Source organism: Octopus bimaculoides, chromosome 30 (assembly GCF_046866305.1).
Source record: "Octopus bimaculoides isolate indiv1 chromosome 30, ASM4686630v1, whole genome shotgun sequence".
Taxonomy (NCBI): domain Eukaryota; kingdom Metazoa; phylum Mollusca; class Cephalopoda; order Octopoda; family Octopodidae; genus Octopus; species Octopus bimaculoides.
In genome coordinates, this window is record NC_142957.1 from 938,943 (window position 1) to 955,193 (window position 16,251).

Genomic DNA, 16,251 nt, shown 5'->3' on the forward strand with positions numbered 1-16,251 from the left:
TACTCCGAGATTTAAGAAACAGCACTGCGACTTGTAACGCCTTTACCCCTCTAATTCTTGAATTTATTTAATTCGAGTAAGTTTAATCTGTCTATCTATCTATCTATCTATCTATCTATCTATCTATCTACCTGTCTGTCTGTCTGTCTGTCTCTCTCTCTCTCTCTCTCTCTCTCTCTCTCTCTCTCTCTCTCTCTCTCTCCATATATACATGTATACAATGTGCAAGAGGTAATTGTTCGCCATTTTACATTTGAAATTTTGCGTACGCACATTGTTTTGATTTTGTCGGTCATGCAGTATAGTAGCGTCATTTGTGCACAGTCTGTGAGAAATAACAACATGACGCAATTCAGAAATTCGGAAACGACATACTATACTGCTTGACATTCGCGCCGGAAGCTCCAATACGAACATTTTAGAGTCTTGGGGGTATCATTCTGAAGACATATATCGAGAGGTATAAAAATCAAGCATGCAGTCAACAACATGGTCTCTGGAGTGATCACTGGTGATGGCGACCTTATTCTTCCATTCATCTTCCTACACGGCCTCAGAGTCAATACAGATGCCTACATCAAGTGCCCGGAGTAGGTAATATTGCTGTAGATCACGAGGGTGATTTCTGGAAGACCCTTTATCAGGCAACAGGACTCAGCACCATGCCACAAAAGTAGGTGAACCCATTCATGACTGTCAGCCAATTTCTGCGATTACATCACCCCTAATGGCTACCTAACTCCCTAGACTACAACTCGCTTTATCATTATGTGTGGGGAGCAGTTGAGTGAGCGACCAACAAAACTCCTTGTAACACCAAAGACAGATTGAAGACAAGGATTGTGGCAGCTTTCACCAACTTAGATAAGGATATCATCCAAACGAGTTGCAGAAGATTTCTAAGTCGTCTGGAGGCCGAGGTTGAAACAAATGACGATTCCGTTGAACAAATTTACTCTTCAGTAATTATATTTGTTAAAATGAGATGTCAGTGTTATTTTCAATTTTGCGTAATTTACACAACTTATTCCCCGCTCCACCCATATATACATACATATATATACATAAATCTGTAAAAATATGTGACACTTATTCGGTAGTCATGATAAAACTCCGAGTTTCGGGTGCTGGGGTGGGAACCCACGCCAACATCTCTTCAGTTATCCGGCCATTGAAAATCCTTGTGAAAACTTTTGGAGAAAATTATAGACCTTATTAAGCACATGAGATGGAATGCTTTCTTTTATAACATGGAAGAGGACACTACAGAGAATACATTCTATGGGTTTAAATCCAAGAAATATCCTTATATATATATATATATATATATATATATATATATATATATAAGTTACATAGGGGATATGTTAACCTCTTAATCCTTTCGACTTGCAGTCATTGAAGAAATTACATATTTATGCATTAAATATTCGTATATATGTGATGACCAAAATATCACCAAGGAAAAGTGAGATATTAGAAAATTACATGTTGACCTATCTGTTCATTGCAGCAGGATTTAGTGATAGGGAATGGATAATAGAGGAAGAATATAGAGAAAATTAATTCTACCGATATTAAGTACCGTACTAAAGATATAGACTTTGAAAAATAAAGGAATGAATATTATAAAACAGGGGTGGGAGTCAAATTCAGGGAATAACCAGAGGAATACTACAATTAAGCTCAGATATAATGTAATGGCATAAATACAAATTCACAAGTTAAATAATTAAAAATAAATGAAGAAAGTGATACATAAGATATAAGAATAATAAGAAAAATTAAAATTTCCCAAAATGTAGATTATAGATTATTACGTGAAAACGATATATTACATTTATAAAATAGATACACATAATATAACAGTAAAAAAGTTATTAGAACTTTCATCACTATTACGGGAGTATACTGCTAAGGCATAATAAAATTATGTACTAATCATAAGGTAAGATTTTAAAATGATTTAATTATATAAAGGAGTTCCATTCAGAGACAAAAATTTAATATTTCATCTTTAAGCTAATAAAGGAATATAATTTGTATAAAAATATAAAAGATATAAGTGTAAATTATACTAATACTATAAGATGTATAAAAGTTAAAAACTATAAATAATATAAAACTGCAAAAAAAGAATATATATACGAGAGTAATTTATAAAGGTAAATAATATATCGAAATTTATAAAGGTATAGATATAAAATAAAATTATAACAAGATTAATGTTACATCTCTGAACGAGGTATTAACAGTAACTGCACGATAAAGTGAAGTATATTTGCCACTTAAATGTGGCTGACCCCTAAGGGTGGATGTTACTGTTGCTTTTAGCCCCAGGAGAACATCTCCTCCAGCTGGCTTATTTTTGCCAAGGGAAGTTATCTTTCCCATCTTGATCTGCGATACGTACGGACCCGAGTTTCAGGGTACGTATCGCAGATCAAGATGGGAAAGATAACTTCCCTTGGCAAAAATAGACAGGACACAGAAGTGTGTCGATAAGCCAGCTGGAGGAGATGTTCTCCTGGGGCTAAAAGCAACAGTAACATCCACCCTTAGGGGTCAGCCACATTTAAGTGGCAAATATACTTCACTTTATAACAAGATTATTATAATTAATAAAAAAATAGAAATCAAAGTTACGAAATAAACATAAGACATTTAATATATATAAAGTACTACTTCTAGCCTTTAATATAATTAAAGTACTACTTTATGCTTTATCCATTTGCGAAGATAAAGACTTTGTATTGTCATATATATTATTTAAGTAAGCTGACTTGACGTTAATTAACTCACTTACCACGGACCAATTAACACAAGCAACTTGCTTAGTACATAAATCGAGACGATTGGTGCAACTCCTTTCTCTATTGTTAGAAGTATAGGTAACTGGGTCACTTCTGGCAAATTATTCCAACCACTACTATACACTGTATTGGTCCCTAGGCTTCTTTTGTTTCTGACTAAATCTACACTACTCTGGTAAATACATTCTGCCAACTGAATAGTAGCAGAATCAATGTAAATATTTTTGCTCCGTGGATTTTAACTATGGTAAGTCAGTCAAATTTTCCTTTATGCTTGAAATTCATGAATTCATGTGACGAAAATTGTTTCATTGCAATGATGTAATGTTTTCATTAATGAATTACAGTTGTTGGAAACGGCCGTAATGGATTGACACCTGCACCTCTTTATATATATATATATATATATATATATATATATATATATACGTATACAGAAACACACACATGTATATATATACACACATATATCGCTAGCTAACAACTTTTTTCTGTCTTCTTAGAATGAATACCCAATATTTATCTGCTGCTGTCACAGATACCCTGCGTTCGAAATTTACTTTTTTGTCTGTAAAACACGAACACATTCAATAATTACAAATTTTTTATCAATGTATAGATATGTGTTGATGTGTGTGTTTGTGTGTGTCTGTGTGTGTGGGTGTGTGTGTGTGTGTGTGTGTGTCTGTATGGCTCCGCGATCAATCCACCTATTTGGCACCTTGGGCAAGTGTCTTATGCTACAAGACAAGCAAAGCTTTACGAGTAGATTTGTTATAAGGAAACTGAAAGAAGCACATCGTGTAAAAGGACACACACACACACACACACTTGTATGTATGCATATAAATATTTATGTATGTGTAATGGAATCACATGCCGCCATCCTGCAGAAAACTCCCTACTCCTAAAATCTGTTTTCTGATTGGGTAAAAATAATCACTTGAAACCCCTCTAATATTTTTCTAAATGAGAAATCTTTTCACAAAATTTCAAAATTCCACATTTAGAATAAATTTGAGACAAACATCTATCATCCCATAGATAAAGAAAAAGAAAATAATGCTTCATTGCCTCACCTTTCCTTGATAACAATTTATCGTAGTAAATGGTAATGAACAGTTGGCCATTAGAATATATTCGGTGTTTGTGATTTTGATTTCAATTTTCGGTTTCACTGTAAAAGATGTTACAAACACATTAATGTGGAAAAGGTTAATTCCCTTTACGAGTTATATCTGATTTCTATTCGTTTTTGTTTTCTGGCTGTTTCAGTCACTAGACTACGGCCATGCTGGGGCACCACGTAGAGCAAATTTAATCCAACTAATTGAAGCCTCACCTTGTGTGTTTTTTGAGGCTGGTACCTATTTTACTGGTTTCTTATGCCGAACCACGAAGATAACAGCAGCGTGAAGAGATCAACAGCAGTGCTCAAGCGGTGGTGGGGGACAAACATACCGACAGAAAAATACACATACATACATATATATATATATATATATACATTTCCATACATAAATATATATATGTATATATATGTATATATAGAGTTATTAATATTTCTAAGTCTCTCTAAAAGAGACTACGGCAGCGGTACTGGAAATTAATAGTTATCGCCAAGCCAACATGGCAGTCCCAAAATTAGGACGAAAGCTGCCGTGAATTAGCTCCAAGAAGCCATCGCCTCTAGCTAGCTATGTGACACACGAAACCTGTGTCCTTTATAACCTTCGAACAGGGGAGGTCAGCAGTGTCCCCCTGCTGGTTTGGCATCTGCAGACTAGTTTCAGGGTGTTGCCCCTTGTCAATGCAGAGCAGCCAAGCCCCAGTGAAAACCAGTGGATAGATTCCACTGAAATTAGATAAATAACCTTCGAACAGATAGTCAGCAGCGCCGCCTGGCTGGGCCTTGGCTGCTCTGCATTGACAAGGGGCAACACCCTGAAACTAGTCTGCAGATGCCAAACCAGCAGGGGGACACTGCTGACCTCCCCTGTTCGAAGGTTATAAAGGACACATGTTTCGTGTGTCACATAGCTAGCTAGAGGCGATGGCTTCTTGGAGCTAATTCACGGCAGCTTTCGTCCTAATTTTGGGACTGCCATGTTGGCTTGGCGATAACTATTAATTATGTATATATATATATATATATATATATATATATATATATATATATATATATATATGTGTGTGTGTATATATATATATACTTCTCCATACATATATATATATATATATATATATATATACATATATATATCAGGTTGCTGCAAAGGTAATGACCGATTTTAAAGTCTCTATTAAAAATGAAAAAGCCCATGATTAAGACAATATTCGTTATCATAATTTCAATTGCTTTCTAGGACTTCATTCCATCTACATTATTTACATTATTTATATTATTTACATTTGAAGGATATTTGTCCCTATTTTGTTTGTTGTTAACACAACGTTTCGGCTGATATACCCTACATCCTTCATCAGGTGTCTTGGGGAAATTTGAAAATTGGGTTCTCATTCCTAAGGTATGTATTATGTTGTTATTATTATTATTATTATTATTATTATTATTATTATTATTATTATTATTATTTTATGTTTGACTTTTGTTTTGCATTTGTACAAGTTGGATCCAAGTCTCACCCAGAGACCTCAAAAGACAACAAGTTAGAAGTTCATGTAGGTGTTATGCCTAGGGTACCATATATTTGGATTTGTACAGTTTTGTTGTTATTATTATTATTATTATTCAGTAGTTTTCACTTCACGTGCTTTCACTTCACTACCGAGCGCAGCTCTGTGCGCCTTGGGTATGTGCTGTGGTTTGCTGTGGTGCTCTTATGTTTACTGTATTGAAAGTGTTTTGCGTAGAATGTGTGCAGTACCCAGTAGTGCAATTTTCTGTATGTTATATATATTTGTAAGTCCTGGTGTTTTTGTTATGTATTTGTCTGAATATTTTTTTATTATACCTAAGGCACCTACTATGATAGGAATTGTTTCTGTTTTTAGATTCCACATTCGAGTTATCTCTATTTCCAGGTCTTTGTATTTTGAAAGTTTTTCCATTTCTTTTAGAGAAACGTTGTCATCTGCTGGTATTGAAACATCAATTAGAAGGCATTTTTTTCCTTCATGATCTTTGACAACTATATCTGGTCTATTTGCCTTAATTTCTCTATCTGTGTGTATTGGTATATCCCAGAGTATGGTTGCTTTCTCGTTTTCTGTGACCTTTTCTGGCGTGTGTTTATACCATCTTTTTTCTGTTGCTATTCCATAATGTTGGCATAGCTTCCAGTGTATATAGGTCCCAGCTCTGTCGTGTCTGTGAATATATTCCTTCTTAGCCAGGACTGGGCAGCCAGAGATAATATGATTTATTGTTTCTTGTCCATCGCCACATATTCTGCAGTTACTTGTTATGTTTCTTTTCATTATATGTTTTTGGTAATTTCTGGTGGGGAGGCTTTGGTCTTGTGCTGCAATGAAAAATCCTTCAGTCTCTGCTTTGAGTCCTTAGCTTCTCAACCATTGTATAAGACCCCTGCCACCTTCTGTGCGTTGTATATATAGCCTTTCTATGTCAGATTTTGGGTGGTGCATCCTATATCCTGTCATTATTTTTCTTGTTTAACTGTCTATTTTACATAGTTCGTTTAGTGTCCAGTTAAGGATGTTGTAGCTGTAGCTTATAACTGGGACAGCTAAAGTGTTGATACCCATTATCTTGTTTTTAGCATTGAGCTCTGTTTTTAGTATTGATCTAACTCGTCTGTAGTACTCTTTCTTTATTTTTTCTTTCATTTGTGTATGTTGTATCCTATCTAGTTCATTGACTCCTAAATACTTATATGGTTGGCTTTCGTCTAGTTCTCTTAGTTCATTGGCTTTATCTAGTGTTATATTGCTACTTTTAACTAATTTTCCTCTTTTCAGGGTTGCTTTGGCACATTTTTCTAATCCGAATTTCATTTATTATTATTATTATTATTATTATTATCATTATTATTATTAATATTATTATTATTATTATTATTGAGAGAGAGAACAGTGCATTCCATCAAAGTGACACTGGGGTAAAATATACGAAGCCCACTATACCCATAATGACTACACGTCTGATAAGGTACACCAGGCTCATGCATCACAAACATATGTGCGAGACATGATGATCTCATATCAAAGTAAACAGTTCATGACCTCGCAGGTGGGACCCAGTTAGAATTTTCTTCAGGTCAAGTAGCCCATCCCGCTCAAAAGGTCCTTGAATAAGGTTTGTTTAAGGATGTTGAGCAAAACACCCACGTTTCCAAAGGTGAATTATTCAAACCCCAAATAATTCCTCTCAACATATGGCTATGATAGTCCCCCACTACTTCTGCTCATGATTAGAGATGCACATATCATCGGCCACTAAGGGACATGCTCAACTGGTTAAGGTCAAACAACTGACAAGCAAATCTGTGGTATTGAGCAGAATATTTGCTGTTGCCCATCTTTAATACCAAGACAAAACAATGTACATGATAACACTTCCAATCAATTAAGATCAGAAGACATCAGAGCCACTGCCTGGTACTGCATCCGGGCATTTATTATAATAATAATAATAATAATAATTATTATTATTATTATTATTATTATTATTATTATTATTATTATTATTATTATTATTATTATTATTATTATTATTATTATTATTAGTAGTAGTAGTAGTAGTAGTAGTAGTAGTAGTAGTAGTAGTAGTAGTAGTAGTTTTATTATTATTATTAATCAGGTCATTGCCTGGAATCGCACTCGGATTCATGCGGTTAGTAGCTCGCGCTCTTAACCACTACACCATATGGAGTGAATTTTAGGGCCTTTAAATAAGATATTTTCCTGCCCTTCCTTAATACTGGTTCCTATATGCTATTCTAATCTGCATGCGGTCTGCTTAGGAGGTTGTTGTGTCCTAGCTTATCTGCTGCTTCTTTTAGTTTTCGTATTTTCCAGTGGTGTTCTCTGTCTATTATTTTAACTTCATCCAACAGGGGGAGGTGGTCTCTTGATACGAAGTAGTAATCCAACTAATTTTCAACCTCTTCTATTCGTGTCAACCTAAGACCATCCGATAGGTTCTGTACGCGCTGAAAAAAATGATAGTCAGAAAGAGCAATGCCTGGAGAATGTGGAGAATGGAGAAATATTTTTCAACCAAGCTCTTCTCTGAGATCTTTCATCAGTTAAGCCATGTGCGGACGAGCATTAAGATGGTGGAAGAGGACATCCTCTCTGTTAACTAAGCGGTGTCGCTCTCTGCACAAACCAACTTTTAACCGATGAAGTCGGTCACAGTAGAGATTAGCAGTAATTGTTTGGTCGTTGTCTAATAGTTCGTAATGGACATCTCCTTCAATATACGACCATATACTCAGCAGCATGATCTTCGTTTGATAATGTCCTCCTCTTGGCTGTTGAATAGGTCTTCTTCCTCGACTGATCCATGATCGGTAGCGTTTAACCTTATGGCAAAGGATCCACCTCTCATCACCTGTAACAAGCAAGCCTTCCTTAAGGTGTCGTGAAAGCAATAACTGACAACAAACAACACACTGTTGCAAATCCTCTGAAGACAGTTCGTGCGGGACCCGTTTTCCAGCCACTGAAAACTTTCTCATCATTTTCAGTTGGCGCATAACAGTTGTATGTGTGTTTGGATTTTCTCTGACAAAAAGCTTTCCTCGGAATCAAGTTGCTTTGAACGATATTCTTTTGGCGAAAATCCCTACTTCTGAAGCGAGAAAACTGTCTCCTGTAACTCCATTCACTAACTACCTCATCCTCGTAAACTCTCTATGGAGACTTTGACGTTGTGCTTGCATTAAGACTCTTATGAAACTCAAAGAGTAAGACTTGTCTAATGTGATCTTTAGATGGGACACACATAGATGTGAATATAGCAGAAGATAATGGCCCATGCAATCAGAATCTGAAAGAAAAATGTATATATTTCTTACTGCGACATCCGTAAAACATTTCAAGAGGCACAATTTTAAAAAATACCAAATAAAATGTAAATCTGTTTTGTAAAAAACGGCCATTGCATATGCATCAACCTCATATATATCTAAATGGAGTTAAACGAAGATATCACTGGTATTATTCCAAAGCAATAAAATGATGTAAAACAATGTAATATTCTCTTCAGGGGAATGAAGAAACAAAACTCGTCAATAAGACATATTAACAGAATATGAGGGATATATTAAGTGATGAACTGAACGCTATTAAGTTTACTTTAAAAAAAAAACTTTAGAGGACATAACGTCAAAAGTAGCCTATAGAAAGAGGAGGGGTAAAGGAAAGAAAAAAACCAAATAAATGAGATGTATAGAACAATATGTAAATTAAATAGAACACTAACGTCTTGGAAATAGATATATCTAGTGAAAGTGAAATGTAAGATGAAAATTAATGTTTAAATTATATATATTGATCGATATCACTTATAAAACCTGAAGGTGTGTTTCTGCCAATGTTTACATCGGTATGCACGCTCTATAACCGTGTTTACAAGGGGATTTTTAGAAAAAAAGAATGAAAAATTGTTCAGAATTACAGAGAAGACAGAATGCCTTGCCTTTATCATGTATTTTTATATTAATTCAATTGATATTTAATGTTAGCAGATATATTATTTAACACTAAGTCAATAGTATAATGTTTAATATTTTTGTTTAAAACAAAACTTCGATTAGTTTAGTTTAGTTTTGCATTTATTTCCAATAATATTGTTTACTATTCCTTTTGATTTATGAGATAAATAAGTAGTTTTTTCTATATAATTTCTTTGATTATTAGTTAATATTCTAACTAGGGTTAAGTTAATAGTACAATATTTAAAATTTTAATTAAACTAAAGATTCGATTAGATAAGTTTTGTAATTATTTTCAATAATTCGGTTAAACATTTTTCTTTTATTTAATGGTGATATAATTATTTTTATATAAATTAATTTTTATATAAATTAATTTTTGTTAGCTTATATTAAAATTAAAGTTATTTATATTACGTTTATAATTTTAGTTTAGTTTAACCTAAAACTTCGATTAATTTGTATTTTAAGCGAGAGTTTTGTTAAGATAAGATTTGCAATTAATATTTCTGTTAGTTTATATTCTAATAAACGTAAAGTTAAGAATATCACGTTTATAATTTTTGCTAAGATTAGTATTACATTTCTTTTTAATAATATTGTTTAACATTTTTCCTATATTGATATAATAAGTATTTTTATATACATTCATTTCTTATTTATTGTTGGTTGATATATACATTCATTTTATTATTATTATTATTATTATTATTATTATTATTATTATTATTGTATTTTGACCTGAAGATTAGCCATATTTTTGAATAGAACTGATTTTCGATCGATTTAATCGATTTGATTGTATTCTATTTTCTATTTGAAAACTTGGTTATGAAACTCGTGTAGTCGTATTATTATTATTATTTTATGATTTTTACTTTGTATTTTATTATACTTATTTATTGTGTATTTACTTATTCATATTTTCTATATGTGGATTTTCATGGATGAGTTCATGAAGTTTGATTCCTTTCTCTAAATCATATATTTATATATTATATACTGTGAAACTTAATTTAATTTTAATCTTTGACAAATTGAATTTAATTGAGTTTTTACCTGTAAATTTGGATTTTTATCCCTAATATTATTATCATTATACACACACACACACACACACACACACACACACACACACACACACACACACACAAACAGAAATAATTTATTAAAAAATCGTAAGGTCCATGACTGGCTGGCAACGTTTTTTCTGCAATATATGGATAGTGTATCCTGTTCATGTTATTGTATTAGCATCATCATTTTCGTATTTTAGACTTTTTCAACTAAGTCTAAAATAAGAAAAACAATTAAATTGGAGAAAAAAAGAATTAAATGAGTTGTTTTAAAAATATTTCCACAGTCTTTAAATAGTCTGTTTCTCTCTCTGTTTCTCTCTCTCTCCCTTCCATTGTGAATGCTTGGTAGGTAGGTAGGTAGTAGTAAATCTGAAGGAGTAGTTTTATGAGTACAAAGAATTGATGACTTAAGAAGGAACAACCGAGGGAGAAGTAGATGGAGGAGAAGAAATAAATAAAGGAGGAGGAGGAGCTGGTGGAGAAGGAGTGGAAAAGACTAAGAAGAAATAAATAAAGAAGGATGGGGAGGAGAAGGTGGTGGAGAAGGAGGGGAGAAGAAAACGAAGAAGAAGAAGAAGAAGAAGAAGAAAGAGGAGGGGAGGGGGAGATGGTGGTGGTTGAGAAGCAGCAGCAGAAGAAGAAGAAGAAGAAGAAGAAGAAGAAGAAGAAGAAGAAGAAGAAGAAGAAGGACGAGGTGGTGGTAGTGGAGAAGAAGAGAAAGAAGGAGGAGGAGGTGAAGTATGAGAAGAAGATGATGAAAATATGAAAAGAAGTAACAGTTGAGAAAAGAGGAATAAGGGGAGAGAAAGGAAAAATAAAATACAAGAGTGGTGTGGCACACTATATTGTTCGTGGAATCTTTTTTAATGATCAAATGACGTAGCAGTGACCTGTTATAATCGTTGCATTGGTTGTTGGAATTGTTCTATATTCTTGTAGTAGTTTCATCTGTGGTGTAAGCATTCAAACGAGGTTTATATTTTGCAATAAAATATGCTTCTTCGCTAATGCGCTGATTATAGATTGCATTGTCCCTGAAATTATAGCGGAGAAAATTCTAAAATTTGGTTGTTCGTTTGTGGCGCAAATATCAATGTGCTTACTTAATCCTATTTATCTGTATTTCCGTATTTTAATCTGTGATTTATGTACCGTTATCCTCTGGCGTAGATTGTTTTTAGTTTGACAATTATATTGTACTTGAAACCCTGAGCAAGTTAATACATATATTAGGTTTTCCGAAGCACATGTATTGTTTTTCACTGCAAAACGTTGATACTGTTTGAAGGAGAATTCCGATCCCTCAGTTAAGTCGACACATATACCACAATTAGGACTCTCACGTTATTTTACTGCCGGTTTCGTTGTTGTTGACAGGGCTAAAAAATATAATATCATTGTCTTAACCAGGATTACCAATTTACTTTGGCAAATATATTTTATTCTCTGTGTGTGTACACATACATACACACACACACACACACACACACACACACACACACACACACACACACACATATATATATATATATATATATATATATACATATACATATATATTTAAAGAGAGGGAGATATATAATTCAATTTTGTACGTTGAGACACTGTTAGAACAGCAGAATCATAGGGTAAATTACTTTTAAAATTGGAAAAATTCGTCAATAAACAGCCATGTTATTATGGCGTCTATGCGCTCGAAAATAAATTATCACGTCATTAAGAATGAGATGTCCAATTTCGAACTGAACGTCTATTTTAATTTATCCCAACAAAAAGCAATGCAGTTAATCAAATTATGCACATAAATCATCAACACTATTTTGCCATGTAACCGCTAGCTTTATTATGCTGGTAGCGAAAAATTCTGGAGGGCAAGATTTGAAGAAATCAGGATAGGATGTTTCTGTATCTTCTTTAGATTTGAAGTGTTTCGTTGCAAAATGTTTAATGTTTGGAAAACGTGATTAGTCAGTTGGTACAAGGTGTGGTAAATATGGTGGATAATAGAGTACTTTCAATTTCACTTCCTGTAACTTGAGTAGCGTTCTTTGTGCAACATATGGTCGAGCATTGCCTTGCAAGACAATTGGCGTGTCTCTATTGACCAATCTCGGTTGTTTAACTGCAAGTTCACTCATCATATCACCCAACTGGTTGATGTATACAACCGCTGTCTTTGACTTACCAGGTCTCATGAAGCTGTAGTGGATGATACCTGCGTTGCACCACCGAACAGACACAATTATGCCATGACAGCAACAAACAGAAAGTTTCAATACAGCGTATCAGTTGGTGCTCGTTCAGTTTGTGTGGTATCCACTTGGCCAGCTTCTTTACTTTGACGGTTTGTTTCAGTTTGTCCAATACAGTTGGAATCAAAACATTAAATGTTGCTGTTAATTCACGCGTAGTTTGAGATGTATATGTTTCCACTACAGTTTTCAGCTCATCATTATCCACCTTGCTCTCAGGTCTACCACCGTACTGATTTTTAAGAGTAAGGTTACCAGACCCGAACTTCTGAGAAAAATCGATATACAGTACGCTCATTTGCCACATCATTACCAAACACCCCATTGATGTTTCGAGCTGTCTGGGATGCATTTGTTCCACGACGGAACTCATATCAATAAACAATACGAATTCTTGATCTATCCATGGGTTCACAATAATTGATTTACAGGAGAAATCTCACAATATAATCAGACACTACGAATTGCATTTTGGAATTTGATTATGTAACTCTTCAATGTTGTAAAGAAAAGGAATTGTCAGGATAAAACGTTAGGGTTAAGAACTGTCAAACTTAGTACTTATGAAAATCGGACATTTCATTCTTAATGACCTGATATCTTCATATTTGTAACTACGCATTTCGCCACTAATAAATGAACAAATGTGAGCTTGTTTATATATGTATGTATGTATGTATGTATGTATGTATCTCTCTCTCTCTCTCTCTCTCTCTCTCTCTCTATCTATCTATTTATCTATCTATCTATCTGTCTATCTATCTTATATATATATATATATATATATATATATATATATATATATATGAACATTGTTGATGCAGTCCCTATATAGCAACAGGTTCAACGTTTTCCCAAATAAATTGCACTTCGTATTCGAGGAAGGTTCCAATGAAGCTAAAATGCTTTATTCAAGTTCCTCTCAGCTCTGAGTCAACTGTATCTTATAGCAGAAACAGCTGTAAGCTTATAATGTGCATAAGATAATCATTTGTTCTTATACTCTCTCTTTACTCAGCCAACAATTCATTTTGAAACATGCTTATCTGGAGTTCTGCCTGTGATTATTGATTTTGCAATTCCTTAGCAAAATGTGTGTGTGTGTGTGTGTGTGTGTGTGTGTGTGTGTGTGTGTGTGTGTGTGTGTGTGTGTGTGTGTGTTGGTGTGTGTGTGTGTGGCTGAGTGGAAAGAAGTTTGGTTTACAACCCCCAATACGTAACATCTTGCGTAAGTGATTTCTACTATATCCTCGAGGGCTCACAAAACGCCTCGTGTATGCCTCAACGAGGAAGAAGAAATGAGTGGGTAGGAGGAGGTGGAAGGAAGAGGAGAAGTAGATGGAAATAAGGCAGGGAGGAAGAGGAGAAGGAAGAGGCAGGAGGTATACGAATTTCCTTACCGTTTATGTCTAACTTGATTTCTCCGAATTCCAAATTGTAATCCCGAACATACCATTTAGAAAACTCCCACAATACAGTCGCAATCCACAGAATTGAGGTATCGTTATATTGCGTGACTTTGAAGTAAGAACTGTCGGCACACGTGTAATCACACTCGTATCGATGGTTGTTCCCTTGCCAAACTATGGGTCTCTTCATATTTGGTATAGAAATGGAAAGATTTACACTTTCACCCAACCAAATTGTTCCTGAAACAAAGAAATCAATACTGTTTTTTGATTTGCTATATCGTTGATTTAAGCATTTTCGTCATCAAATTTGATATTCTCATCATGAAAATTAAAATTAAAATACATAATTAAGGCTAACAAACCTCCAAACCCATTTGGTGTGCAAAACTACCCACTGTACGATTGCATCCGCCGAAAATAAAGGAGAAATTTTAAAAGTTAAAAAATAATATACTCAACATCTTTCATACTCAAAAGTTTTTCCAGGAATATTTCTTCTTCTTCTTCTTCTTCTTCTTCTTCTTCTTCTTCTTATTATTATTATTATTATTATTATTATTATTATTATTATTATTATTATTATTATTATTATTATTCTCCCCCTCCTCCTTCTTCTCCTACTTCTTCATTTCCTCCTCCTTCTTCTCCTTCTTCTTCTACTTCTTCTTCTCCTACTTCGCTCCCTCCGCCTCCTCCTCCTCTTCTTTCTTTTTCTTCTTTGTCTCCTTTATTATGTAACTTTCGACCTGACACGGAAGCTGTCCTCTCAGACAATACCATGCTATGGCTGCCGATTAGTTTTTCTACGCTTTTCAATCCATGGCACTCAACTGTACATGTTTGATGTCAAGGTGAAGCGATTTCAGGTTTTGTATTCGTTTTGCTTTTGTCTTCTTTGGTGCGCTGTGACGGGTTGCCCAGTGTTACAGCCACAAAAGTTGTTGTGGTTCCGGTATTCCTCCTGCACACGTGGCCAAACCACTGTAATCTGTTCTGCAGAACTTGCTCTTAAATGATCAGCAGTTGCTGGCATTTTTCTCAGATATTGTTAAGATTTGGTCGGCTGTGTGGTAAGTAGCTTGCTTACCAACCACATGGTTCCGGTCTTCTACTATAGCCTCGGGCCGACCAAAGCCTTGTGAGTGGATTTGGTAGACGGAAAGTGACAGAAGCCCGTTGTATATATATATGTATGTATGTATGTATGTATGTGTGTTTGTGTGTCTGTGTTTGTCCCCCCACCATCGCTTGACAACCGATGCTGGTGTGTTTAGGTCCCCGTAACTTAGCGGTTCGGCAAAAAGAAACCGATAGAATAAGTACTATGCTTACAAAGAATAAGTTCTTGGGTCGATTTTCTTGACTAAAGGCGGTGCTGCAGTATGGCCGCAGTCAAATGACTGAAACAAGTAAAAGAGTAGAGAGACCTCAAATTATTCCGGCCATTGTGCTCTTTGATGACATTCAAACTGAGCAATTCTGATATTTAAATACTTTGGCTCCCTGATTACAGAAATATCGATTTCAGGACTGTGACTTCTACGCTGCTTCCTTTCGATGGTGTCCTGGAAGAAGCCCACCATCTCTCCAATGACCAAGATTCGACGTTTCCACACGCTGTTTCTGCCTGTCCAGTTCTGTACATCGGTGAAATCTTGACCATCCTCAAACAAGACCTGAAAATACTCGAGGTGTTACAAATGAGGCGTCCTTGAGATGAGACATTTGGGGTATATATATATATATATATATATATATATATATATACGTATGTCAGTATTTATATTTCACGTGTGAATAAAAGGTCTGGAATCAAAGGGCCTTAAATTTCAGTTAGCAAATTTAGAAGTCCTAGTAAGTAGGAAAACGGACAAATTACTAATCCCTTTACGGAGATGACTCTGTTCAAAATGTAAAAAAGTTATTGTTAGAAACTCTATAAGGTGTGTCTTGTGCATGTTATTTATACAAAAGAATTGCTGTGGCACAAAATGAAGATTAACAGAGACAAAGGTATTTATATGTGGTAGCTGTGTAGGTACATTGAACAC

General features: G+C 34.6%; 1 protein-coding gene across 12 annotated transcripts in view; it reads right to left on the minus strand.

Annotated features, from left to right (window-relative positions):
- LOC106873011 (uncharacterized) overlaps positions 1-16,251 on the minus strand; it is a 115,548-nt gene that overhangs the window by 84,513 nt on the left and 14,784 nt on the right. For all 12 annotated transcript variants that reach the window (XR_016239151.1, XR_016239153.1, XR_016239154.1 and 9 more), the window contains 2 exons: positions 14,189-14,437; positions 3,893-3,990 (listed from right to left, as the gene is read on the minus strand). Coding sequence is in view for 4 of the 12 variants with exons in the window: in XM_089345984.1 (XP_089202110.1) it covers positions 3,893-3,990; positions 14,189-14,437 (347 nt within the window). In the remaining 8 variants the exon portion in view is untranslated. The remainder of the gene's footprint in view (positions 1-3,892; positions 3,991-14,188; positions 14,438-16,251) is intronic.